The sequence below is a fragment of the Coccidioides posadasii genome, chromosome 2 (genome assembly GCF_018416015.2).
Source record: "Coccidioides posadasii str. Silveira chromosome 2, complete sequence".
In the NCBI taxonomy this organism is placed as follows: domain Eukaryota; kingdom Fungi; phylum Ascomycota; class Eurotiomycetes; order Onygenales; family Onygenaceae; genus Coccidioides; species Coccidioides posadasii.
In genome coordinates, this window is record NC_089408.1 from 750506 (window position 1) to 772989 (window position 22484).

Here is a 22484-nt window from a genome sequence, read left to right on the forward strand (position 1 = left end):
ACAGGAGTGTGAGCGTCTGGAGTAGTGTGGATCTGAAAACCGTGGGTTGGCAACAATGACACCAATTCATCACACATGCTGTGCGAGAGAGAAAGGCTGTGATAATATTCTTCGGTTCAGCCAAATCTCAATGTCAGCGTTAACTACATATTGTCAGCCCTTGTAATGTTGGCTTACTCCTATGGAAAGCCTATTTTCAGCACGGATGCATGGATCCTTCATGAGCCAATGACAAGTCAGCGGTCTGAACTTTGTTTTGCCCTATCGGAGAAATGTCAATAAGCAATGTATCCAAGTCGCTGCAAGGAGTCAGCAAGCATATGCCGCCACTTGGCCAGTCACAAGGGTTTCGGGGAGAACATTGTCCGGCGTGGACCAGGGTGCCGGCTAATTTGTCTGCTATGGTCGTTAATACGAATCGCCGAGGACGAAAGTTTCCACCCCCGGTTCGAGCATCACGAATCTTTCCAATTTTCAGCCAGTTTCTCACCTACCAACCTGAATAAATCGGTTAAGATTGTTTATAGACGTTCTTGGTGCAGTTGGCCTCCCTAGGTGCAACTTCCTCTCCCTCTGCGAGGCCATCCATACAATGTCGCTAGCCCTGGACGTGATTACTGACAGCCGTGTCCTCGTGCGGCTTGCGCTACTTGGTGCGATCTTCGTCTTGTTTCGAATATACAAATCTATAATTGCCCCGGCCAAACCATGGCCCAATTTTCCCGTGATCAAACTCGATGGGCTGGATGCCGCAACCAGCTGGACCGAACACGCTTTAGAGACGATATTTCGGGGCCGGGAAGCCACCAATGACGGCTTCTTCCAGATCATAACGGGCAATGGGCCTAAGATTGTCGTTCCAAACCGATTCCTCGAGGAAATCAAAGCCAACAAGGATCTGGACGCACAAAAGGGCTTGGACGCGCAAAAGGCCTTCTCCACAGAGCATTTCTGGACTTACTCTGGTATGATCGGCTTCAAGGCGATGAGGAACTACCCAGAACCAATCCGACATGTAGTGCGTGGAAAGGTCAACGCTGCTATGCTTGCGATGACGAAGGAGCTAGCTGCTGAAGCAGTCGCTGTTATTGATGCATCCATGCCTTCGAAAGATGCTGCAGATGATGAGTGGCATTCCGTATCGATGCAGCCGGTCTGTGAGGAGATTGTCGCCCGCCTCTCCACATTATTGTTCCTCGGCCGAGACGCCTGTCGGGACCGCGAATGGCTTGATGTAGTTAGAACCTACACCTTCAATGCCTTCAGGACATCGGCAAGACTTCGCGCCTGTTCACCTATCTGGCGGCCGCTGGCGCATCGCTTCTGGTTCTCCGAGAGCAAAATGGTGCGCAAACAATGTGCCCACGCTGATATGATGATTAAACCAATGATTGAGAAACGCCAAAAGCTGATCGCTGCCGGTGAGTATAAATCCCTCAAGGTGGGCGATACGCTTGGCTGGTTACTGGAGGCAAGCCAGCGCTTTGGAAAATATATAGACTGCGTCGGTTCGCAGATGCTGTTGACGCTTGGTGCGGTGCACAATACAACAGAGACAATGAATGTCGCTGTACTAGACATCTGCAAAAACCCTGATGTTGTCCAGCCATTGAGGAATGAGATCGTAAGGGTGTTGAAGGAAGAAGGAGGATGGACCAAAAATGTCTTCTCCAAGCTGCACCTGATGGATAGTTTCCTGAAGGAGTCGCAAAGGATGCTTCCGGTGAGTCTGACACAAGATACATCTTCCTCGAACACCTGACTAATCCAGAGCTCGTGATGATGCAGAATAATATTGGTATGTCAAGCGCTTTGCATGACTTCTATCCGGCAGCAGACTGACATGATGTCACAGCTCCTTTACGGCGCATCGTCACCCGCAGAACCGTTCTCTCCGATGGCACCGTCCTACCAAAAGGCGCATTCGTTACCTTCGCGGGCAATAACATGGATCCATCTGTATATCCTAACCCCGATGTCTTTGATGCATATCGCTTCTTGCGTCTCCGAGGCAAGCACAACGACGGGTTCCAATATACAGGACTCTCAACCGACATGATCCAGTTCGGATACGGTTCATGGGCATGTCCAGGTATAGTAAAATTTCCTAAACCAAGCGGAACGCTCAGTGCTGACTTACAATGGACAGGCCGCTTCCTCGCCGTGACGGAGCTTAAACTTGCACTGGTGTTGTTCTTGATGGAATTCGATTTCTGTCTGGACGAGACTTCGCAAGAATATGTACGACATTCCGCGGGAGCCAACATGTCGAATCGGGGAGCAACGATCAAAGTGCGGCGTAGGAAGGAGAAGGAGATTGATCTGATGGCGATGTTAGAATGATTTTGGGGTGGGGGGGGGGGGGGGTTCAATTTCGAACCTTACGCCCAAACGGGGGCCCATTCAAAGGCTAGTTTGCTTCCATCGAGGCTGTGGAGAAGTGAGATCTGTAACAGCTTCGCAAGCCTTTGGAAACAGGATGCGTAGCTAGGTCATGTCACCATCTGCCTGAAGCTCCTGCAAAGATCAACAGCACTTCATGCAGGAGGCTAGCGAGCTGGAAGCTCATCGTTGCTCGTCGCAAATGCGAAAGTTACCTTACTACTGTCATGTCTTCGGAGTATTAGTTAATCCGAATCCGAAAACCTTAGTAACTAATCATCATCTGGCTTTCGCTGGACGAACTTGACTCTCATGTCGATTACTCCGTACAGAGTACAACAAATCTTTCGTCAGTATCAACATTCAGCCACACAAGCAGCTTTTGAGGGCATAATAAGGCAGCGCACAGTAATATCTTTTCATCAACACTGCAGGTAGCGGCTCTAAAGTTCTTATTGTTTAGTACAAAGTCCTCCATTTTGCGGTTGTTTCTTTGCAACCAGCTCTGACAACAGAAAGATTGATCTCAACAGCATAAAATCTTTTGCGTGTGCAATCATGTGCTTTTGCAGCAAAATATCTTTTCATGTCTATGTATGTACAAGTTTGAAGCCCTGTCAGCTTTGTGGGACTAGCAGACAAAGATCCAAGTTCCACCTGGAACCCCTGGCATAATGGATGCCGGTCGATGCCTTGCTGCTAAACATCTCTAGTAGCAGCTCAATGTGAGACGGTGCATCATGAGCTATTATCGTTCTCTCTCTTTGCCAAATTTTCTATTCCAGTCTTGGTCTCTGTGTGCTCTGTGCTCATGTGCTTCTGCTTAATGAAAATGCTCGCCACCACTGTAATACCTGCTACACATGTGTACAGGATAAATATATTTCTGACACTCCACGCGAATGCGTCTTGCACGGCTCGACGTTGTGTGGCGTCTGATATAGTCGCGACGATCCCCACATTTGCCGCTGCTTGATCGCCGGCCAAGGCATCAAGGACAGAGTCGCTAAGACCCGCGGCAACAAGACTGGAGTGACGAGTCGTCATGCTGTTCTGAAAGACCGCACCGCCGACGACAACGGACACAGATGTCGCCAGACTGCGGATAAATGCCAAAGACGCTGTAGCTGACGCGACCTCGGACTGGCTGACAGAGTTGTGGATGGCGAGAAGAGGTGTTTGGAACAGAAGTGCAGTACCCGTGCCGCCGACAATTTGAATTCCGATGATTCTGGCGAGGGGGGTGTCAGTCCAAAAATCAATGTACAGACCTGTCGCTAGCGTCATAAGCGTGACTCCAAACCAGATGATTTCCCTGTAACGACCTGTCCGATGGATTAAGATGCCGGCCACAACGTCCGCTGCAGCTGCCGTGATCGTTATGGGAAGTAATAGAAGACCACTGTGGAGCGGCGAGGCCTGCCTCACACTCTGAAAGAAAAGCGGGAGGTAATACTCTATGCCGATGTTGACCATACTATGTCCCATAGCCACGATAATGGTTGCGTTGCTGGACAACGTCTTGAAGACAGTGAGTGGCATCAGGGGATATTTGGCCAGACGTTTCTCGCTGAAGAGAAAGAAGCCGATCATCAGCACTCCAAATACAATCAAGCAGATAACTTGGGCACTGTTCCAGGGAAATGTCGCTCCGCCGAAGTTGAGGCCAAGGAGAAGAAGAACGGAGACTCCCAAGATGGAGACCGTTCCGAACCAGTCAACGGCCACAAGGCCTTCACGAAGCCCGGTGCGTGGATTGTGCACGTTGAGGAAAAGCAACAATAGCGCAAAGGAGAGTCCGCAGACGGGGAGATTGACCCAGAAGCACCACCGCCAACTAACAAGCTCGGAGAATGCACCTCCAATCAAAGGGCCGGCGGATCCAGCGAGAGCCCACACACCACCCATCCAGCCGAAATATAGCGCTCTCTTCCGCAGACTGAAGAGATCTGAGATGGTGACAGCGACCAATTGGAATAGGCCACCGGCAGCCACGCCTTGCAGTGCTCGCGCAGAAATCAACGTCTGGATGTTTGCGCTCACGGCGGCGATGATGCTTGCGACGGCAAATATCAGGACTGAGCCCAAGAGGGCAGGCTTACGACCCCAGATGTCGCTGCCCTTGGTCCAGATGGGCCCTGCAGCAGCATTGGCCAGCAAGTAGGCGCCACCGATCCATGTGTAGCCTGCAGCGGAGTGCAGGTCGGCGGTGACTGTCGGGATGGATGTGCTGGAGCCCAGCATCAGCGTGTGTCTTTAGCAGATTGCAATGGAGCCACGTGATTTTACTTACGCGATGATGGTTTGATCGAGAGCGGCAACGAAGAGGACCAGATAAAGTGCGCCGACAATGGCCAAAACGCGTAGTCTCGAGCGGACGTTTGTGTCGGCCTCGTCTAGATGGAGTGGCTCGACAGTTAGCTGCTGCTCGTCGCTGTTATCGCTGGAGTTGCGCTTCGAGCTCTCAGCGGGAGTTTCAACATCTGCTTTGGCAGCAGATTTATCTGCCACCAAAGGCGGCGTGACGGGGTCCATGGGATTATCGTTAGCCATTGTTCGCTGGCCTCCGATAGAAGCAGGCGTTTCGTCTGCGAGAGGGAGGGGAGGTTGGAAAGATTAGAAGTAGAAATTTTAGAAAGCAACGATCATAGGCGAAGCCTTTGGCTGCTGCGATGATCAGCGCATTCCGATCTCCATACGCTAAAATCGGGCTCCGAGACCAAGCTACAAGAACCACTGCGGGCCGGTATTGAGTGGAGGTCAGCAAACTTTGCCCCGTGGTGACGGTGGATCTCGCGGGCGGCCGCATCGACAAACCACACGCCGGTTGTGGAATAAGGGTCCTGCCCAGCACTTTTGCCCGAATTACCAAGACTTTTAGCTCTTCTGGATCGCATGCTCGCCGTTCCAATCAAACCCGACTTTGCAAGCAGCTTTCGAGAACGTGCCTTTAGGGCTAACTATCTACGGATTAAGCGCTCCTGAAGGAGTAACTACATATATATGTTGTACAAACTCCGTACTCCGTACATATCTTTTAGCGATGGGGCCAGGGGCCGGGTTTAGGGCCGGTTGGGCCGCAGCTGGTGCGCCCAAAACAAAGATACATACTTGGCATGTAACCATTCCGAACTCCGAACTCCGCGAAGCTGTCATCAATTCTGCCCCTGTAATGTTTGAGACCGGACGCCGGGGTGTCAGCATCCATGCCACCAAGATCCATCAGTCAGTGGTTCTCAAGCGAAGATCGCACATCTTCTGGCACAAACCGCTTTTCCCCATACTCTCAAGTTGCGATTGATGAACAGTGAAAACCAAACCGAATCGCTTCTGAGGGCTAGTTCCTCCGGGATGGTGCCTTGTTGACTTTGATCGGCTTTGCTTTGACTTTTGGATCCTGAATATTTGGGCTGTCTTCTCTTCTGCAATGATACGGAGCAAGTCCAGATTGCAGAGGGAAAAGAGAAGTTATGGCAAAATTCCTGCCTGCGACCTGTTTACTAGTGAGGTCATATATATTTACAATTTCATAAAACTAAAGGGGCTGTTCAGAGTTACTTCTCTCGAATCAGTGCTTGTCATGTATTTTGCACTCTGCATGCTGACTGAGTATAAAAATAGCATTGAAAGTAATGTCAAAGCTGCAGGGGTTGATATTTCTTTTTTTTTACACACATCTCTGTCATCCTCAAAATACATACATTTTCATGTCAGAAAAACTTCTTGTTTTAGGTAACCACAGTCACACTCGCTAATGTATGTATAGTACATTTAACTATTGAAACAGCAGGCTGAGCAAGCAAACAAACGTTCAATCAATTAGGGCCTCTGGCGGTTGATCAAGAAATGCCAACTATCATGCAAGGAGGGGGAGGAGAGGGGAGGGAAGGAAAAGAAAGAAAGAAAGAAAGAAAACAAGCAATTGCAAGTTTAAAATGAGTCGCAGAAGAGAAGTAGAAATAAGAAAACAATCGCACACTCGACGCTCAGAAAAATGCTTCGAGAACATTGACGAAGAAGCACCAGCAAAGCCCGCCAACGGCAACCCAACCCACAAACTCACCCTGTTTGATTCCACTACCTCGACAGAAACGCTAAGGCTGAGGCGGATCAACTCCATCAGCTGGCGAGTGGATACGTGGAAACGGAATTATTGCGAGCCATGGCGGAGGATTTGATCACGAAGTCTGCTTACTGGCAAATGGCTCACGGAACCAACTGTTGACAGAAGGTTCCTGCGGGCGTAAGATGCTTATGGCTGCCATCACCACGACGCAGTAATACGCGCAACCGCTCTGACGGCTAACCTGAACTCGCGTGGCGTGTGTATAAGCATTTCCCGGAAGGGTTGGTACAGTGACTCTTCGGTCTATACTGATGGGGTCAAAACATGGTCATGAACGCCGCAGACTTCCCATCTTGATCACTTTATTTTTGAGAGCATCTACATCCATGTGCAGTCGCTCTCTGGACCTTGCTGTCCTCAGTCGACAATAAAGCCCCTGTTCCTTATACCAATTACATCCCTCTTACAACCTGCAACGCTTCCCGGCCTTGCTCAAAGATGTCTGGAGGACTAGGCAAAAAGGTCTGCGTGATTGGCGCCGGAGGCCTTGGCCTGGCCGCTTTGAAGAACCTCGTGGAGACAGGTTTCGATGTGACCGTCTTTGAGCGTGCAAGCTATATCGGCGGGCTTTGGCATGTAACCACAGATCCGGATCAAACATCTGTCCTTCCGCAGACCAGAGCCGTCCTTACCAAATATTCGGTTTGTCCTCTCAGTCTGCTGTATAAGTCCTCGCCCCCTTGATTAATGCATGTGGCCCCAGGTTGCATACACCGATTTTCCAATGAGCGAGGGTACGTTATGACGTCGTGCAAATATGGAGCATAGGAGGTCATCTCATTGATCTTCCTCGTGTAGAGTCCGATAGGTTCCCAACCGCAGCTCAAATGTGCGAATATGTCGAGGCATATGCAAAACACTTCGACCTCCACCGGCACATCCGTCTGAACACCACGGTGGTCAGGGTCCTGAGAGATGAGGCCGACAACAAATGGCTCATTGAGGTACGGGCGACGGATTCACACGGCACCCAAACTCAGACACATGTTTTCGACAGACTCGTTTTCGCTACGGGAATTCATTTGAAGTTGAACTGGCCCAATATCAAAGGTCGGCAGAGATTTGCGGGCGATATCATCCATGGCCTACGGATGAAGGAGCCGTCCAAGTACAGGGGCAAAAGAGTCTTGATCATCGGCCTGGCCCTCACCGGAGCCGATTGTGCTCGCCACCTAGCGCGTGAAGGCGCAGAGCAAGTATACTGCAGCCATCGCCGGCAGGTCCTCCTTGTAAGTGCAGCAATAACTTTTACCATCCCAACAGACAGAAGGAACCGTCGCTGACGTGTATGTCAAGATTCCACGTGTGGTAGAAGGCAAGCCGCTAGCCCAACCTATGCGCAGTAAATTATTTACTGGGCGCATGGAGGCGTTGGCCCCCGCCATTGCACGAATTATGGCGAAGAGATTCCTGCTATCAATTCAAGAGAAGTCATATCCGGAGATGAGACACCACCCAATACTGAACCGGTCCACCCGAAAGGACGTCCACATCGATTCTCGCATTCCGGTCTATGCCGATAACCTCGTTCCACTCCTTAAAACGGGCCAGGTGAAATCCGTACAGGCGGTTGACGAAGTCATCGGTCCGCACTCTGTCAGACTCGTAGATGGTACCGTACTGGACAACATCGACGCGATTGTATGCGCAACTGGGGCGACGACTGATGCATCGGCGCTTCTCCCACCTCAATGCGACCCTGCAAACCCCGACCTGGCCCCAGATGGATTTGCTCTAATCCCCGAGACATATAGAAAACAGAGACCCGTGCTAAGACTCTATCAAAATTGGCTGTCGCTCCAACATCCGCATTCGCTCGCCATTTTGGGCTACGCTGTGCGACTTCAGGGATCGTTCCCACTTGTAGACGTCGTGACCAGCGCGATGGCACAGCTTTGGAGCGGCGGATATCCAATGCCGTCGCAGGCGGAGATGGAGCGAAACGTCCAAGCGCACTATCGCCATATAGCCGAGCTACTAAAATACGGCGATGTAATGTTCCCAGGGCGTATTTCCGGGCTGGAATGGGATCACTGGCACGACAAAGTCGCCGGTGCCGGTATTTATGATCGGCTGGGTAACTGGCGGAGTTTAAAGTCGTGGAAACTGTGGTGGAACGATCCTGAGCTGTACAAGTTGCTTATGGACGGCACGTCGTCGCCACACCTGTTTCGCTTGTTTGACACTGGCAGGGGAAGGAAACCGTGGGATGGCGCGCGGGCTGCGATCGAAAAGGCTAATAAATCCGAGGAAGAGACGATAGAAAAATGGAAGCGCCAACAGGCAGGGGAGGAGAAGCATTAGGGCATTTTTATGTACTTAACAAAATGAGCGTGATCTTTTCTCGTAGAAACAATGTTTAATAGATTTGTACATTTCACAGACATCTGCGATCGGGCGCGAGTCGCACATCACAGCCTAGCTAATGGTCCATCATGCCTAACAACACCCAGACTCGCTTTAGTAATGTCTTTGATCGTCTGGCAGCCCGCGAGCTTCATGCACCGTACAAAATCGTCGTAAAGCACCTGCAGCATGAGGTCCATGCCCTTTTCGCCATCGTACTGGAATAGCGGTCAGCATAGGGATTCGAGGAAGAGGGCCAAACGACTTACTGCCAGTGCCCAGAGTGCTGGCCGACCCAACCAGCAGCATTCTGCCCCTAAGGCTATGGCCTTGAAAATGTCCGATCCCGTTCGAATACCACCATCGATATGCACTTTCAACCGCCCATTTGCCGCCTTTACACATTCTGGTAGAGCGTCAATCGTAGCTGGCACACCATCCAACTGCCTTCCGCCGTGATTGCTAACGATAATCCCGTGACAACCCATCTCGACAGCCTTCTGCGTGTCCTCGGCCGTCAGCACGCCCTTGATCCATATCTCCATCTTAGTCTGGCTCTTGAACCAGGCAATGTCGCGCGCCCAGTTTTGGCTGTCGTCCAGCGTGTCCTGACCTACGGAGTCGTTGCTCTGTGCCCGCAACCGTTCGACCGTCCAGCCGATATTGGGAAAGCCCTGTTCACTGGGTATGCGAAAGTCGTCCTTCCACTCCCGGTACCGCACGCCTAGCGTGGGTGAATCGGCCGTCAGGAATACCGCCTTGCAACCCTGCGCTTCGGCCTCCTTGATGAGCTTCGCTGCCATGATGCGATTCTTAAAGGGGTACATCTGCATCGCGTAGGTCATGTTCGAGTCAACGGACTTCCCAGCGTCGCAGATATCTTTTACTGTGTTGCTGGCAAGGCTGCCGATGGCCATGTTGATGCCTTTTCGCGCACAGGCCCGGGAGGTAGCGATCTCGGCGTCTGGGTGGGCAATGAATTGGACAGTGGGTGCAATGCCCACGGGAAATGCGACCTTGCGACCCAGGCATTCAACAGAAGGGCAGCATTGGGACACATCGACAAGCACACGGGGTCTGATTCTATATTTCAGGAAGGCGGTCGAATTCTCTCTCACTGTAATCTGATCGGTTGAGCCGTCGTTGTAGTAGTCTGATAGATGCCTCAGTCAGTAACCTGCACTCATGTACCGATATCAAGCGAGTGTCTCCAACAGGGCAGACCTACTCCTGTGAACCCGAGGCAGTTTCCGGTCTGCAACTTCTTTGAAGTCCTGAATACACATCATCTTCCGGCCCGTCGTCTCATCCTTTTCCGCTGTCACCGCCTCCTTGCTCTCTACGAATCGTTTCGTCATCTCGAATGCCTTGCTGTCGGTGGTCTGTGGACGAAAGAGAGCAGCGATGCCTGTCTTCCTGTTCTTCTCGTGGTCACAATTGATCCCAGGAGGTGTTTTGAGCTAATGTAAGTTCCCCAGCAGCAGCCGTCCGCTCAGGCACATGCCGTCGTAGTTAACGATGCCGTCCTTCCCATCCTTCCGACTCCCTGTATTCGACCACAACCCCACCACTGCTGAGCTCGCGTGCGGTTTGCATGTTCACCATCAGCTTCACAGCCATCAACTCCATCATGACAATGCTGACCGGAAGCTGATAGTGGCGATGTATCGAAGCGCCAGTGTAAGCTTCGACTGTTCACAACCCTGACGGCCCACTGCTTGTATGACATGCGATGGAGTAAGCCCCTTGTCTTACATGGATGATCACTTTTAGTGTAACTTACACATTCGTTAGTGTGAGTTGGACAAAAACATGCAAGCTGACAGCACATCGTATTTCTGGTCATTGAAGTCAAGCATCGTGGCATCCACAGATCAAACTGGGGTCAATTGCCGACCTTATACTTCATAACTATGGCCGCACTATCGGAAAAAATGGATACTCTCTTTGCATGCCAGGAACCTCCTTTGCAAAATGACAACAACTGCTACAATGACCACTACTGGTGCTGTTTCTGCTCCGCCAGAACCGCACTCTTTCCCGTTGGGCGAATCTCTGCCGCCTGGGGATATACATGTACGTGATACTCGTTTGATCGTCGATACAATTGACTGACTTTATATTATCTAGGCCGTCAGCGTCTCTCTTCCAACATGGGACAATATCGTGCGCTATATGGCGGCCGACAAAAACATACACGACAATTTGCAGTCTGATTATCCGAGGCATGTCCAGTCTCATCGTCTAAATAAACTCAATATTTAGCTTTCTGACGGGGATGAATGAGAATCTTGATGATACAGATTCTACCAGCATGCAAGCGTTCAGAAGTTAAACGATGCTGTTCTTCACCGGGTTGGCGCCCCTGAAACGTACCGTTGTGCCATATTTCCCTCCAATGACGGCATGAGACGATGTAGCCAGTATCTTCGCCAAAAGGCCCGTCCTGATGGCTCCGAAAAGCTCCCCATCCAGGAGGTGTCTTTCCGTTTGGCCCAGTCATCCTCAGCTACCCAGGAAAATGACAGCTGGGCTCGATTCAGTGCAGTACTCTATCCGGAGCAATTTACAGAGTCGGCCGCCGAGGTCTGGGGTTGGATGGGAGACGGTATTTCCAGCCGCCATGCCGATTTCTGCTTCGAGAGATTTCGCTTCATGGAGTCTGCCCCATTGTCCGTCAATGATGATTCGTCGTCGTTGTCATTCTCGTTGCAAACGCATGCAACCTGCGACGAGGTCGATACGGTGCTATCCACAGCACCCTGGGGACATTCCGATACTGACACCAAGGACAAAATAAAGGGACTTATTGCGAAGTGGGTGACGTCGCAACAGCCGGGCCAAGGAGCTGTCAGGCCGCACGAGGATGTCTTTCTTTATCCCAAGGGCATGTGCGCGATTGGCGACATTGCAAGAAAACTTGTTCCGACGACTTCCCATTCATCTGAGGTCGTCATATTTGGCTGGCCGTATGGCTCAACGCCCAAAAATGTGCAAGCAAGTGGCTACGAGCGGTTCACATTCTACTCGCAAGGCACATCCGAAGAGCTTGATCAACTCGAATCGTCCCTCCAAGCCGGCCACCGCATCGCAAGTTTCTTCTGCGAAATCCCCTCCAATCCCCTCTGCGCAACTCCGGACCTGTGCCGTATCCGTAGGCTTGCTGATAAGTACCATTTCGCTGTCATCTGCGACGACACCATCGGCACCTTCATCAACGTCGATGTGTTGCCCTATGCCGATGTCATCATCACCAGCCTCACCAAGCTGTTCAGCGGAGGATGCAACGTCATGGGTGGGAGCGTCGTCCTCAACGCCAGTTCCCCTTTCTATTCCATGCTGCATTCAGCACTGACCCGCACCCACGAGGATCTCATGTTTCCCCTGGATGCCCAAGTTCTCCTCCACAACTGTGTCGACTTCCCTGATCGTGTCCAAAAAGCCAACCGCAACGCTCTCGCCGTCGTCAATCTCCTCCAATCGCAACCATCCTCCCTTATTTCCCGCGTCAACTACCCAACCACGGTGCCCAGCGCATCCCTCTACGAGCAATACCGCCGAAGCCCGGACGGAGGGTATGGCTCTTTAATCAGCGTCGTTTTCCTAGACCCGGATGTTGCCGTAAGCTTCTACAACGCTGTAGATCTCTGCAAAGGACCCAGCTTCGGAGCTAATTTCACCCTTGTGCTGCCGTATTCTCAGCTCGCACATGCGTTCGAGCTGGACTGGGCTGAGTCGCAGGGTATGCCAAAGCATATTGTGCGGATCAGTGTCGGGTTGGAAGATGAGACGATGTTGATTAAGAAACTGGAGCAGGCTTTGATAAAATGTAGACCTTCTAACTAGTCACTATTAGCTATGCATCCCACCAAACGGGACGTAATTTCAATGCTGCCATCATAGATATATTCTTTGTTAGTGCTGAACGATGCTTTTTGATCACCCTCGCCATCTGTTGAATAGTGATACCACTACTGTTGCTGAGGACATCTTGCACGGTGAGAACTAGGCCTTCAGCTCGACAGCGTGCGACTAGATCCATGGCTGAAAACGAATCTCCACCCAGGCCAGAGAACGTTTGATCAAGTCGAATAACATCATCCGTTATGTTCTTTTCGCCGTGATCGCCGATATTGAGGACCTGGCCCCAAATATCTCGCAAACGCTTCTCAATCGCATCGCCATCGTCGTTCTGATCATACTCTTTTTCTTCGCTATGATGATCTTGCTGCGCCGCCTCACCCAACCCTTTCCCTTCTTTAGGCTGGCTTTCCCCCGTTGTTGATATTGTTAGACTCTCAACAAACTTTTTCACTAAAACGCGGTTCATCTTTCCCGATATCAGCGTCGGAATGTCCTGCACTACTACCCACGCCTGAGGGAGCATGTACGATGGAAGTTTGGAGGATATAAATTCCTTGATCTTGGCCAGCTCTGAGGTGCATGGATCTTTAGCCATAACAATCGATGCTTCTCCTTCTTTGCCTCCTTTGTTGACGGTGTTGGCACTAGTGCTGTTGACAACCACTACAATCGCCACAAGTCGTTTGGCATGCACACCCGCGCTGGGGAACATAACCATTGATTGCTGGACGAGAGAATGTGAAGCCAAGTGATGCTCAATCTCTCCAATTTCAATCCTGCGGCCATGCAACTTGATCTGTGTATCCTTACGACCTATGAAACTCAGGGTGCCGTCGGCATTGAATCTCACAAGGTCTCCCGTCTTGTAGAATCGTCGTCGCTCAGAAGAAGAGGACACTGCCCAGCTTGGATTCTCGACAAATGATTGCCTCGTCTGCTCGGGGTTCAAGTATCCTCTTGCGAGCACGGGGCCTTCGATGAGCAGCTCCCCAATACATCCAGCCGGAACCAGTCGATTGTGGTCGACGCTTCTTGTTACCCATAGCCGCGCTCCGCGACCCCTCCCAATATTATTCGCCAAGCTATCAACTCTCAAATCTGTTTGTGACGTACACCAGACAGTGCACTCAGAAGGACCGTACATCGCATTCAGCACAACCTTGTCTGCCCAACGCTCTAGATTTTCTTGCAAGAGCGCCTCCCCACCCAATAGAAGTGTCTGAAGACCAGGCACCTGCTCCGGATGAAGAATACGTGCGACGCTGGGGATCAAGCACGCCGTGTTAACATCCATGCGCAAGATTGCGCCCACCAGGTCATTGACACGTTCATGTTCAGATGGCACGCAGATGCAACCTCCTTGAGAGAGCGTGACGAAGATGTCGCCGAAACTGAGGTCGAAAATGTATGCGGCGAATTGGAGGACACGGGAGGTGGATGTGATGCGCATGGGTGAGGCTAGGGCGGAGACGGCGGTGCAGAGGGCGCGATGTTCGATCATGATGCCTTTGGGAATACCGGTACTGCCGGACGTAAAATGTATGTACGCAGTGTTTGAGGGAATCACGCGACATGGAGAAATCGTAGAGGGTAGAGGAAGTCCATCAAGGTATGCTGAATCCAGCGCGACAATGGACTTTTCCATAAAAATGCCTTCGAAGAGATAACGGTGTATCGGTTGCACCAGAACTAGGGAGGCATTCGTCGCTTGGACGATGGCCTGGATGCGACTGATGGGATACGCAGGGTCGATGGCGACAAATGCTCCACCAGCCTTGAATATGCTCAGCATCGAGACCATAGCAATCGAGGACTTGTCGAAGCAAATCAGGACGGGCGTTTCTGGCACCACTACACCTAGCTCATTGTTAAGATGATTTGCCAATTTCGTCGAGACTGTGTCAAGCTCGCGATAGGTGTAATCATGGCCGCACCATGAGCAAATGGCGGGAGCATCGGGCGTTTTCCGGGCGATTTGTTCAAATAGCTGGTGAAAGCAAGAATCAAGAGCACTAGGGAGGGGGGGGTTCCAGTTCATCACTTTGTCGTAGTCGCATCGGGTGAAAGTATCCAAATCGCCGACTGAGATGGATTGAGGGTTTGCCGCGGTAAGCATTTCGACTAACGTTTTAGCGAAGGCGTGGGCGACATCTGCTGTTCGGGATCGCGAGAACTTGGAAGCTTTTGTGCGGATTGCCACTGCAACAGAATCGTCGTCATTTATCAATGCATGGGCCTGGATGTCGAAGTTCCCATCAGCCTGCGACATACTTCCCGATTGCTCGGAACCACGTCGTTGAATCTGCAAAGCCGAGTCTGAAAGTAATTGCCCTTCAAGGCCGACAAGGTTTTGCACCTCTGTAATGCCAATGGGACGGGTTCGGGCGTTTTCCAGGTGTTCCATCATATCTATCATGATCTGGTGAAGCATTTGTTCAGCAGTGATGTCTGTACGGCAGATCACGACGTCACTATTGTCTCCCTCCAAATAACCAAACGATATATCTTCAACGCCAGCATAACAGGCTACGACAACAGCCCAGGCGGTTTGGAAAAAGCTGCCTAGTGTAACCTGATGTTCAGAACAAAACTCCTGAAGAGTAGAATGATAAATGTTGTCGAGCTTGACAGTAGCCTCTTGGAAGTCGCCGCGCTGAAGGGTGGTAGTAGTAGATGTACTGGGTCCATCCCCTTCAAGTAACGAAGGGAAGTAGCATGGCTTGAAATCATGGAGAAAGGTGCTCCAGTATTTGCTGGTTCGCTCGCGCAAAGATGTTTGAAAATGAGTGTCTTTCATTGCCGCTATTGAGATTGATAATGTAGAGTCATAAGTGGTCGAGGCCTTGATCTTGTCTCTCCCTATGGATCGCAAAGCGGTGCTTCATGTACCGACGGACGGGCGTATGGTCGGCTGTACGCTTGCTTCAGCATCGAAGGGAGACATAGAAGAATTTCTTAAGGCTTGATTTCCGTCGCCATGCAGTATTAGAGAAAAAGTGATGGCCATGATTGACATGCAGACTCCTTACCGGTTTGTGGGGTGCGGGAATGCAAGCTGACAGGGAATCGTCCGACAGTCATGCACATGCATGTCAGCAAGCATAAGCGGTCAGCTTAAAGAATAAGTATAAAACCCGCGTGGAAATGTAAACCGTCGTCATCGAGGCTTTCAGAGGGCAGAAGAAGCAAAAGCTTAGCTGACACCCTGTTGAACTCTTCGTCAACCAAAGAAGTGAAGTTAGCTCAGCATTTGCAGGCAGCGTCCATGTCGGTATCACGGGCAGCACCGCCGGTAGTTAAGCGGCAAAACGTCCGTTCTCAACTCGAACCCCCTGGATCAGTGCCAATGTATCATACCTCGCCGTAGCATTTGTTCTTACCATCATTTTCGGCGATCTCACTTTCGTGAGTGATTCAATCGTCCACTGAGGATCCCAGGCTCACGCTCACAAACGCCTGGCAGGAACATGTCCAACGTTATCGTTGTTAGGGGTGAAGACAACCACGAAGGTAGGTCTCCTTTTCTACATTGACTACGGAGTCCTCCTACTGCTGCTTACAAGACGCAATGGATCGATACAGCTCGATTCCGCTGCAGCTGGTGCACGAGAGATGATATCACTACCGACGCGTCGGGTATCACCAGCTGGCAAAACATAGACGTCTTCTTCAGAGAAATCTCGAGGTCGACTGGCTTTTCATGGGCGAAGAAACCGGAAAGCGCTTGCCTTTCTATCGAGCTATCCGCCGACAAGCACCAGCAAATCCATGAAGAAGACCTTGGCTGCACTGCCGCGTTCCAATTTGTCCTCGACTGCCTCTCAGCTGCCAGCCATGACGATGATCACGAGAGTGTCGCCCGGCTCGTCGTACCGCGATCTAGTGGGTATATCGTACGCTCTGACATCATGTCCTTACGTCTCCTCGGCTGCTCTCTGGTGAAGAGTGTCGCCAGCTTTGCCAAACCACAGCAGTTCTTTGACGGCAAGCCCATCAACGTCGATGTCTTCCCGAGTGCTTTTGCGAAATCGATTGGAGGCGTTCTCTTGATGAAGAGGAAGACAAAACAGCACGCCAATTCGAATGGTAAAATTGGCAATGGAATTGTCGCCCTTGACTCACTACTGTCTTCTTTGGATCACGAATTGCGCAATCGTTTGTCGTTCCCTTGGTTGTCCACGCAGCCCCCGGCCGAACGACGACCCACCCTAGCCATCGTCGACGGTGGCCTTCGAGGTCCTGACGACGGAGGAACGGGAGGGAGCATATACATGGCGGCCGAAGCTCTGGGAATCGACATGGTCGTGTTGGACAATCCCGGGCACTGGGTGAATGGTCCGAAATACCGCCATTGGCGCAAAGCTTTCGTTCCTCTCGAACTTCAGCTCGAACCTGATGCTGGATTTTCCAATCGTATTGCGGACGCGGTACGTTCGTATGAAGGCCACATCGATGGAATTCTGACCTTTCGCGATCATTACAAGGTTCCCGTTGCCGAAGCTGCTGTGCAACTGTCTTTACCGACATATCCTCCATCGGCCTACGTCATTGCCACGGACAAATTCAAGACGAGTGTGTCCGAAGGTCACATCGCATATCAAGCATCTAGCGCCGAGCAAGCCGTCAAAATTGTGCAAGAGCACCATCTAGAATTCCCGTTGATTATCAAGCCATGCAATGGCTTCCTTTCCGAGGGTGTCTTCCGCGTCGAGAACCTCTCGCAGCTCGAGGCGGGTGCACAGGCCATCGACACCGATCGACACGGGAAAGAATTTGTAATCGAAAAGTACTGCGAGGGACCCGAAGTCGATGCCAACGTGGTGCTCTGCGACGGAGAGGTGATATTCTTCGAAGTATCGGACGATTTCCCGAAGGGCGCCGACGCCAACAGCCACGGCACTGTTAAGAACTTCATCGAGCTTGCCAATGTCCTGCCATCTGCGCTGCCTGAGCACGAGCAGGCCCTGCTGCGAGATTCGCTTCGTCAAAGCTTAGTTCGGATGGGGTTCCTAGACGGATTCTTTCACCTCGAGGCGCGCGTGGAGAACTCCAGCATGGAATACGGTACCAAAAATCAAGTTTTGGACTTGAGAATGCGTGACAATGTCGAGAAAGGGACACCAGCACCAGCGGCCTGGTTGATCGAAGTCAATCCACGGCCACCAGGAATCCAAGCTTCCGAAGCGGCCAGACATACTTATGGTGTTGATTATTTCGGCCTCGGCCTGCTGTTCGCTCTCGACGACAAGCCTCGGGCCAAGCAGCTTTCACACGCGTTTGCCCAAGGGCCGCAGTATTGGTGCGAAATGGTCTTCATCCCCGTGGAGAAAGGTGGTGTGTATGAATCTGGCGATGTGTGTGAGGAGCTCTTTGCTCGACGGCCTGATCTGGTCGATCATGTTTCGGGAAGCTTCTGTTTTCTCAAGAAGGGAGACCATGTGGCGGATCCCTTAAAGACAGGGCTCAACTCATGGGTGGCGTATTTCAACGTCTATTCGAGAGAGAGTCGCGAGCATGTGTTGGAACTGGCCGACTGTGTGAGACGCGAGGTAAGATTCTCTATCGTATGAGGACAATGACGGCCTCGCAAGGACATATAGGTTATGCAGCCACGTCATGTACAGCGTACAGTGTAAGATAGAGCTCTCTAGCGATGTGCTTCTATCCAGCTACTGAAGATGCAGGATGCAAGTGGTTGAGGAGGAGGAATCTTCCCCAGTACATTTTAGGGTTTGGCCAACCCCCTCAAGTCCATCGCCAAAACCCCCCCAACCTCTCTCTTACATTACAACTACTCAAACAATACTCATATACTGAATGAGGAATGCAAGATTCCATTTTCTATGATTTCTGAGAACTGTACAATCTTGCCGTTAAAGTATCTGGCAGCCCAGGTACATGTACGGTATCGCCAGCTTACGTTGGCTGACTTTCTGCGGCCCCGATGATGACTGCAGCCCTATGCAGCTGACAGATAAGCAATAATCATCTCGGTGGAGAAACCAGTGCTAACATGTCAGCGTCAATTTTGGAGGGAGAAGAAGACGTGAATATTGACTATGCGACTTCCACCGGCACCATAATGTTGTTCATAACTATACACTTATAAAAGTTATTTGTCATACAGGCAGGGAATGTGCATGGTGAAGACTGACAAGAAACCAGAATCCGATCGAATAGCTACATAGTCAAAATAACTTGCTGTGTCCTGAAGAATGGACTATACCTCTCGCATCTTTTCTCGTCCTCCCCCAAACGTCCATTCTCCTGTCTTGTCCGACGCCGATCGACCACATCGAAGCATCTCATGGGCTGAATACGCATCCGCCGTCAAACGAATCGCTGTCGGATTGGGCGCACTGGGCGTCGTCGAGCAGGATGGTGTCGGCCTCCTCAGTCGCAACGAGATATACTACTATGTGCTCGCGGACGGTGCTATCGCGGCGGGTGCGACGTTTGTCGGTATTCCGCCGTCTGACAAAGAGGACAAGGTGGCCACGCACATGGCCGTAGCGCATGTGAAATGGCTGTTCGCCACCCCAGAGTTTTTGGAATCGGCTCTGACGACGGCGGCAAATGTGGGCTTAGACAAGTCTCGCGTCCTTGTCTTTGATCCGCCCGGCCTGGAGCCCTACGAGAATGATAATGGCCAACCCCGCTTCAGCAGCCTTCTCGAGGCAGATGAGAGTCGCTGGCAGAATGCTAACCACGGAAAGGATCCTAGAACACTGACGGCGCTGCGGTTGTTTACCAGCGGCACCACAGGATCCATCAAGGCGGCGGAGATTTCCCACGCGGCGCTCGTGACAAGACTAGATGCGCAGGACTTTGTCCCATCGCCGCGCGACCGCGCGCAGCTGCAATTTATCAGTCTTTCCTCCGCGGGCGGCCAAATGATTTGCCAGCGCGCCTTTGCGGGGTGGCTGCCTGCCTACATTTCTAACTATGATGACGAACTAAGCATCATCGACAGAATCCAGTCGTGTAACATCTCTGTTATTCAGTTACCACCCCGGACTATGGAAGGCATAACGGCCGTGATCAAAGCCGGGATCCGTTCTCGCGAGAGTCTTCAGTCCCTCAGCACCATCCTAGTCGGTGGAGCAGCTTCTCGAAAAGAGGGAGTCGACCAATTCGCTTCCATCTTACCAAGTCATGTCTTGCTGCGATCGGGTTACGGATCGACTGAGGTCGGAATCATCGCCATGACCTCCGCAAGCCTCGACGCCCCCTGGAGACCGGGCCCAGGTTACGTGGGCCTTCTCCCACCTGGTGTCGAGTTGCGCGTGATAGACCACGAAACGCTCCAGACGATCAGCTCCGACATCGAAGGCGAGATCTGCGTCCGCAACGCATCCATGTTCAGCGGATATTGTAACAATCCAACAGCTACAGCCGAAGTGTTCCTCCCCGACGATGATGGAGGCGCTCCTTGGTTCAGAACGGGAGATCGGGGGTATTTAGATCCGCAGAGCGGTCAACTCGCCTTGACCGGCCGCTTCAATGAAATGTTCACCGTCAAACTGGAGCGAGTTGTACCCTCGGAAGTCGAGGCAGAGCTGCTAAAGCACGAGTCAATCGCGGACGCCGCGGTGACTGCCACAAGGGCGCGAGACATCGAAGGAGACAACGAGTGCATAGCGTACGTTGTGCGAAGAAACGGGGTAGAGTTGACGGCGCGCCAAGTGGTGGAGTTCATTGCGGCGAGGTTGTCAAACGACAAAGCCCCAACGGGTGGCGTCGTGTTTTGCGAGAGTATCCCACGGAACGCCATGAGGAAAATCATGAGGCACAAGTTGATCGAGCTGGAGTCCTTGGCTGGGTCAGAGAGGTACATTGAAATATCCTCTCGGAGTACTCCGTAGTTGGTTAGCTAGCGAACTATTTATCGGTCATTGAACCTTAAGATTCACAGACTCATAAACTGTTAGAAAAGAGTGCGCGTCCTTTTGGCGGGAGCACGATAATCTTGCAGTAGAACATAACTTCCGAAAAATTCTCTCTAATGGTGCTAAATTCGCAAAGCTACGAATTACTACGTCTGGAATACAGCCACCGCGTTGTATGCAATCAAATGACGTGCCCAGAATTAGGTACCCGCCAACCATGACAGCCTGCTGAAGGTTTAGGAACCACAATCCAGAAGATGGCAATTCCTCAGGAAGACTTGTCTGAAGGGTGGCCAACATAAAACAAAAGGCTCCCACGAACCCCTGATTTGAGGCGAAGCAGGGGTTGGTGCGGAGAGGAGGAACTTTACTGTCGCGACGCCAGGAACAAGGTTGCGAAATGCCGGCGATCCGGATGCGACGCTTGCTGTGATCTTTCAATTTTTTTTCTTAATATTTTTTTATTTTTTATTTTTTTAATTTTTAATTTTTATTTATTTTTTTTTTTTGGACGAAGGATAAGACTACGTAAATTGTGGATATTTATTTAATTTATTTAATTTAATTTTTGGGAACACACGAAGTCCCTAGTTTCACACTCCCATCCAAAGCCGCCCAAAATAGCCCAGTCCTAATTAATAACTACAGTATGGAGTAGTTAATCAGCAGTAAAAAAGGAAGGGGAAAAAAAAAAGGCAAACAATTGCTTTCCCGTCCCATTCACGCCCATGCCACCAAAATCCGGTACGACGCCCGCCGCTGCAGATAATCAAAATAATCGTATATACATGCTCCGTACAAGCCCTTGCATAGTAATCCACCTGCCGTGCGCGCGCAGGTACAATGTAAAATCGCGATGTAATGAACAAAAGCATATTCCGTATCCGCATGGGATTAAGGAATAAGCTGATCATCCTCGTAGAGTTTGTCCAGGTCTTCATCATCCTCAATTGCGACGCCATTGCCCTTCTCACACTCCGACAGACTGATCGGCTGTCTGTGAAGTCTATTCCAAACCCAGTGGCTGAGGTCCACCAGGGCGACGGCGACGAGGAAAAGTAGTACGGCGACGACCGCCACGACACCCGGAGTTACAAGCTCCGGTTGGACTTCGAGGTTGGAAAAAGCGCTGTCATCGTCAGATGATAGGTCGTAGCACGGCCGGCAGATGCGAATGGGGCTTCTATCGGCGAAAGGCTTGCAGCCGCAATGTACGAACTGCGAGGGTGGGTTTGATAGCGTCTTGGGGGTCGGGCTGCTGGGTAATGAAAGAGATAGTGAGGTGCTTGGTTCTTGAATTGACTCCATGTTCGAATCCGATTCTGTCGCACGCGGAAGTGAGGTGGACTGGGATGGTGGGAAGCCATCGCCGTTTGCATCTCCATCTTCGAACATCTGGATAGGGTGCATGGTCAGTATCCTGGGTTCCCGCGAGGAACAATGGCGCGGAGAGAGCTTACTATTTGGATATCTTGCTGCACTTTGATCACCACCTTCTCCTTCAGCCTTAGAAACTTTAGGTTTCGCATCCTTTTTGGAAGTATATCAGATGCTATGAGAGTGTCCTTTTTCTTTTCTTTCTTCTTTTTTTTTTTTTTTTTTTTTTTTGGCGAAGACGATTTCTAGGCGAGACAGCCCGCCTTGAGGAAGAAAGACAGACTGCGAGTCGAGGACTCGGCTTGCTTTCCCGGTTTTTCAAGTTGTTTGCGCGGACAAAGAAACAGGCGGTTCGTCTCAGTGTGTGGAGAAACAAAGAACGAAAAAAAGCCAATGCAAACCGAAACCTCGGACTGTCAATGCTATCATGCGCCTAGAGAAACAACAAAACCATTCTGCCGCACCGTGGCAGGCTCTTTCGACTTATATTTCAACGTACG

The 22484-nt window shown here is 51.1% G+C and overlaps 9 protein-coding genes across 9 annotated transcripts; 5 read left to right on the forward strand and 4 right to left on the reverse strand.

Moving 5' to 3' along the window:
• Positions 1–592: 592 nt before the first annotated feature.
• D8B26_002751 (uncharacterized protein) lies at positions 593–2343 on the forward strand (the record flags this gene model as incomplete). The annotated part of the gene is made up of 4 exons (XM_066123940.1): positions 593–1723; positions 1789–1798; positions 1856–2092; positions 2150–2343. 4 exons carry the CDS (start codon positions 593–595, stop codon positions 2341–2343), a joined length of 1572 nt encoding a protein of 523 aa, XP_065980015.1.
• Positions 2344–3120: 777 nt separating this feature from the next.
• Positions 3121–4626, reverse strand: D8B26_002752 (uncharacterized protein; the record flags this gene model as incomplete). The annotated part of the gene is made up of 1 exon (XM_003068918.2): positions 3121–4626. One exon carries the CDS (start codon positions 4624–4626, stop codon positions 3121–3123), a length of 1506 nt encoding a protein of 501 aa, XP_003068964.2.
• A 2320-nt stretch (positions 4627–6946) lies between these two features.
• D8B26_002753 (uncharacterized protein) lies at positions 6947–8890 on the forward strand (the record flags this gene model as incomplete). Its single annotated transcript, XM_066123941.1, has 4 exons — positions 6947–7150; positions 7212–7242; positions 7307–7737; positions 7805–8890. 4 exons carry the CDS (start codon positions 6947–6949, stop codon positions 8810–8812), a joined length of 1674 nt encoding a protein of 557 aa, XP_065980016.1. The 3' UTR covers positions 8813–8890.
• D8B26_002754 (uncharacterized protein) lies at positions 8409–10565 on the reverse strand. The gene is made up of 3 exons (XM_003068916.2): positions 10083–10565; positions 9124–10007; positions 8409–9072 (listed from the first exon to the last, which is right to left on the reverse strand). The coding sequence occupies exons 1-3, from the start codon at positions 10210–10212 to the stop codon at positions 8920–8922; spliced, it is 1167 nt and encodes a 388-aa protein (XP_003068962.1). The 5' UTR covers positions 10213–10565; the 3' UTR covers positions 8409–8919.
• Positions 10566–11260: 695 nt separating this feature from the next.
• On the forward strand, positions 11261–12700 carry D8B26_002755 (putative secondary metabolism biosynthetic enzyme; the record flags this gene model as incomplete). Its single annotated transcript, XM_003068915.2, has 1 exon — positions 11261–12700. One exon carries the CDS (start codon positions 11261–11263, stop codon positions 12698–12700), a length of 1440 nt encoding a protein of 479 aa, XP_003068961.2.
• A 10-nt stretch (positions 12701–12710) lies between these two features.
• D8B26_002756 (putative NRPS-like protein biosynthetic cluster) lies at positions 12711–15515 on the reverse strand (the record flags this gene model as incomplete). The annotated part of the gene is made up of 1 exon (XM_003068914.2): positions 12711–15515. The coding sequence occupies one exon, from the start codon at positions 15513–15515 to the stop codon at positions 12711–12713; it is 2805 nt and encodes a 934-aa protein (XP_003068960.2).
• Positions 15516–16004: 489 nt separating this feature from the next.
• Positions 16005–18288, forward strand: D8B26_002757 (uncharacterized protein; the record flags this gene model as incomplete). Its single annotated transcript, XM_003068913.2, has 2 exons — positions 16005–16228; positions 16301–18288. Exons 1-2 carry the CDS (start codon positions 16186–16188, stop codon positions 18286–18288), a joined length of 2031 nt encoding a protein of 676 aa, XP_003068959.2. The 5' UTR covers positions 16005–16185.
• Positions 18289–18832: 544 nt separating this feature from the next.
• D8B26_002758 (putative NRPS-like protein biosynthetic cluster) lies at positions 18833–20612 on the forward strand. The gene has a single exon (XM_003068912.2). It carries the CDS (start codon positions 18934–18936, stop codon positions 20581–20583), a length of 1650 nt encoding a protein of 549 aa, XP_003068958.1. The 5' UTR covers positions 18833–18933; the 3' UTR covers positions 20584–20612.
• A 674-nt stretch (positions 20613–21286) lies between these two features.
• D8B26_002759 (uncharacterized protein) lies at positions 21287–22136 on the reverse strand (the record flags this gene model as incomplete). The annotated part of the gene is made up of 2 exons (XM_003068911.2): positions 21287–22002; positions 22068–22136. The coding sequence occupies 2 exons, from the start codon at positions 22134–22136 to the stop codon at positions 21502–21504; spliced, it is 570 nt and encodes a 189-aa protein (XP_003068957.2). The 3' UTR covers positions 21287–21501.
• Positions 22137–22484: the final 348 nt, after the last annotated feature.

What these genes read in the sequence shown, in the direction of transcription:
- D8B26_002754 (XM_003068916.2), bottom strand. Translation starts at nt 10,212, where the DNA reads ATGACGAAACGATTCGTAGAGAGCAAGGAGGCGGTGACAGCGGAAAAG. An exon ending in ACTGCCTCGGGTTCACAGGA is followed by an intron (nt 10,008 to 10,082) that starts GTAGGTCTGCCC and finishes GGCATCTATCAG; the next exon opens with ACTACTACAACGACGGCTCA. An exon ending in CAGCACTCTGGGCACTGGCA is followed by an intron (nt 9,073 to 9,123) that starts GTAAGTCGTTTG and finishes CCGCTATTCCAG; the next exon opens with TACGATGGCGAAAAGGGCAT.
- D8B26_002758 (XM_003068912.2), top strand. Translation starts at nt 18,934, where the DNA reads ATGGACTATACCTCTCGCATCTTTTCTCGTCCTCCCCCAAACGTCCAT.